The 3,886-nt window shown below is 26.1% G+C and overlaps 1 protein-coding gene across 1 annotated transcript; it reads right to left on the bottom strand.

Moving 5' to 3' along the window:
* Positions 1 to 2,045: 2,045 nt before the first annotated feature.
* On the bottom strand, positions 2,046 to 3,682 carry LOC145833691 (uncharacterized). The gene is made up of 4 exons (XM_082940838.1): positions 3,433 to 3,682; positions 2,909 to 3,140; positions 2,506 to 2,580; positions 2,046 to 2,310 (listed from the first exon to the last, which is right to left on the bottom strand). The coding sequence occupies exons 1-4, from the start codon at positions 3,680 to 3,682 to the stop codon at positions 2,046 to 2,048; spliced, it is 822 nt and encodes a 273-aa protein (XP_082796964.1).
* Between the last annotated feature and the right edge of the window lie 204 nt (positions 3,683 to 3,886).

Raw genomic sequence — 3,886 nt, 5'->3', positions numbered from 1 at the left:
CCCTTTACTGCTCATGACTCTCCTTTGCTACTCATCGTCCTCAAGGGGACTACTTGGCCAACTTTAGAAAACCCTGGTGTGAAGAGTTAATAAGACCATTTATCTTAGCATAAAGCATTAGTTTACTCTTTAATTAATGGTAGTATATGTGTTAGATAACCTTTTATTATTTCATACAACTTCAGTGCTGTTTTATACGAAACTGCTGAATTAAGTTTTATCAAAATACTGCTTATAATTAGGGTTCCTGAAAGTTGTTTTTTTAACATAACAAGCATAAAAATACAGTTTATAGAACAACGGAAAGAGTCAAAAAAAAACTTCATTTTTGAATTTGTTAGCAACCATTGTGCAAATGCTTGTTTGCTGTTGTTTTATAAAAAAAAACTTCAGGTCTCTATTTTTATTAGAAACATACTAGCTGTAGTGTTATTTTATGTCATTTAAAAAGCAAGTTTTAAGACAATTTTAATTGCTTAAGTATTTTATAAAGTTTTGTTGTCTTCTACTACACAAGTTTTTTTATAAAGTTTTGTTGTCTACTACTTAACTTTTTTAAACATTCTTAAAACCTTTTTTGTTACTTTTAATCGCTGTATAAAAGATAAATCTGTTGAGCTGAATAAATAAATGCTTTTATTTAGTGTAATTGGATTAAAAAATTAGTTACGCAACTAATTTTTTAACTGTTTTAGTAAATTACTTTTAACTAATTACCTTTTTACTTTCAACAAAACAAATCACATTTTTTCAAAGTTTTAAGTAAAAAGTTTTTTTTTGTTTCTAAAGAATTCATAAAAATTGTATATCAATTTGTGTCATAAAGATTTTTTAGTTATTTATTATGCTGTTAAGGTACAAATGATAACAAAATTAAAGTGAAAAATCTAGGCGCATAGTTGTTTAGTGAGTACAAAACATATGCTTTTCATATTTAAAATTAAAAAAAAATATTTTATTAAACAAAAAAACAATCCAACTGATACACAATTAATTTAGGAACTGGTGTTTTTATCGTTACGTCTATAACTTAACCTGCAAATCGTAATCTCATTGTATTATTTATCAGAAAACAAAACAATAATACAACTGCATTATTATAAGCATTGCTGCCTTTTGAATTAAACAGATGTTGCAAACACACCTAAGATTTAATCATACTATTTTAATTTTAGATAAAATTCATTAATTTGATATCAAGAAATCAATTTAATGGTAATTAAACATAAAATAATCTATATTGTTGTTTTGAAATTATGTTGTTTGAAAAGATGTTCTTATACTTATATAATAAACAATGAACTTCACCGCACGACCAACGACCGATTAGTTTTTCTTGTGCTTATTAAACTTTTTTTTTTAATAAAAAGATGACAAGTATTAAAACTTTTGAAACAAAATACTTGAAAAAAATATATTGTTATAAGTTTAAGTTTTTGAAGTCATTAGTTTCTGTTAAATGTATAGTATTGGTTTTAAATATAAACAATTTAAATTGTAGTTTGTTATTAAAAACTACGTACCAAATATCTTTTGTAATTTATTGATAAGGTAATATCAACTGTTAAAATATTTAATAGACTCTAACTAAAACTAAGTACAAGTTCCAGCTTTTAATAAATATTTTTGTTTTAGTCAGATTTCTTAAAATTAAAAGGTAAGTAAACTAGGTAAATTTATTTAAAAAGATGGCACGATACCACTTAATCTATAACTTTGTTAAATTTAAAGATAATGAAGTTAACTGTAAATTTGTAATGACTTTAAATGAAACAGTTCTAGACTTTCTACAAGTTGATAAATTTTTAAGTTGTCTATTTTTCATAAAGTATCATTTAAAATCCTTAAAATAAAAAAAAAAGTTATTTGTCATTTTAGTCATGTATGTTCAATATGTTTATCTAAACAAACAATTTTTAATAAAGTTTCTTTTAAAGCATCTTAAACAACTAAATGAACAAACTTTACTGTTTTTTATGTTTATTTTTTAATGTTTTTGACGACGTTAAAATTATAGTTTTAAAATTAATTTAAAATTGCTTTTGTCAGTGCAGAGCTACTGGCGGCTGATAGTGTAAGCTCCATAGTTTTCCTAAGTACTCTTGATAGTTTGGTAGAATGCTGCCTACTTGAAAAAAGAGTCTCAACGTCATTTCTGCGTCTCTACCGGCATTGTGGGCCTGGTTTGCAGGCAATCCGAAACTTTTTACGATTCTCGACAGCCCCCATCTGCTGAAATGTCGAAATGAAGGTACGTGCGTCACAATGTACTTCAGGTCGACATTTGTTTTAAAATGTTGGCTCACTAATCTGTTGAAAATATCTCATATAAAAATTTGTCTAAACTGTAACATTATGCATTATAAGATATATTAAAAATGGTTGCTTTCGGTCAAGTAAACTTATTGCAAAGAAATTGATGCGTATTAGGGTTAATAATTTAATTATAATCTGCTTTTGTTATTATCTTAATACAAAATATTATAATATAATGGTTAAACAAACCTCTTAAACCCAGTGAGCTCTTTCGGAAGATTTGTCTTTCTGTAATGTTTTATGATGTAGGCCAGGTCTTTACATCTGAAACAGACAATAGTATTAATTTACGTTTGCTCGATTCAATTTTTACTATATTTATTACATATTAATTAACATGGTAAAATCATTTGTACTCGTATCTATATTTACATCGTTTTATTGATTTTTTTATGATGAGTAGATTTTTATTAAATGTAAGAATAGCATTATATAAATCCCTTCATTTTTTGAATTAAAAAACTTTGTGTTAGCTAACACCTATACTTTTGAAAGATATTGTATAACAAAACATAAAGAAAAATCGTAATTGAAAATTTGCAAGTTAAAAACCTTACTTTTATTATTATACAAAAATAAACTAAAGTCTCACCCTTGAAAAGTAACCCAAGTGATGCCTTGATCCCAGAAAAGTCCTTTAAGACCTTTTACCACGTCTATCTGTTTGCAACCGTACTTTCTGTGTCTATCAAAATCTGTGCCATGTTCTTTTAAGTATATTATGGAAGCTGGATTTGCTAGTTCTGTCTTTTCGTCGAATTTCATATTGAAGGTAAAGGTATGGTCTATAGGCTGTTGTCCATCGTATGAACAAAAGGACAAACCTAAATTTGATATAACCATTATAATAATTTATAAGTGTACAAAACAATTAATATTAAAAATGAAAAGGCCTATATATTGTTGAAGAAAAAAAAAAATTTAAGTATATTTAGGGTTAATGTATAATTTGTCTAAATACTATTATATGAATGTAGAAGTTTTAAATCTTTGTGAAAACTGTTTCACCTAACATTTTCTGCACGATAATAATTTTTAGCTATGCAACAAAAATTATAACTTTAAAATTTGCATTAAAAACAAGAAAAAAAATCTAAATATAACTATCTCACGAACCTAATGAAATCATTTTTGTGCAGTCTACGTTTTTCTTTAGTACTTCGTAAGCCTTATTTGTTTTCGTCTCATCATACCTGTAATCATTACTTCCGTGTGGATCTCCAGGGAATTCGGTATCAATCGCAACTACTTTGTGGGTTCTTGAAATTTCACATATTCTTTTAAGCATTTGTTTCATGTTGTATTGCCAAACTTCAGTATAGCCGCCAGTATTAATAACATTGTTGTTTGCTTTGTTATAACTCATTTTATTCATTTTTAGATACACTCTATAACAAATATACTGTTATTTTTAGTAAACTTTTGTCATTAAAGGTGTTTAAAGCCTATAGGACTAAAATAACTTTAGTAAAATAAATTAAAATGTTAACCTATTTATCTTATAAACACTAAAACACTTATACAAATAAAATTTGTACACCTAAACTCAATCAACAAAATTTTCGTTATT

This window comes from Thalia democratica, chromosome 4 (genome assembly GCF_965202585.1).
Source record: "Thalia democratica chromosome 4, ktThaDemo2.hap1.1, whole genome shotgun sequence".
Lineage (NCBI taxonomy): Eukaryota > Metazoa > Chordata > Thaliacea > Salpida > Salpidae > Thalia > Thalia democratica.
The sequence above is the reverse complement of the archived record's forward strand: the minus strand, read 5'-3'. Positions and strand labels throughout refer to the sequence as shown.

What these genes read in the sequence shown, in the direction of transcription:
- LOC145833691 (XM_082940838.1), bottom strand. Translation starts at nt 3,682, where the DNA reads ATGAGTTATAACAAAGCAAACAACAATGTTATTAATACTGGCGGCTAT. An exon ending in CACAAAAATGATTTCATTAG is followed by an intron (nt 3,141 to 3,432) that starts GTTCGTGAGATA and finishes TATCAAATTTAG; the next exon opens with GTTTGTCCTTTTGTTCATAC. An exon ending in ACTTGGGTTACTTTTCAAGG is followed by an intron (nt 2,581 to 2,908) that starts GTGAGACTTTAG and finishes TGTCTGTTTCAG; the next exon opens with ATGTAAAGACCTGGCCTACA.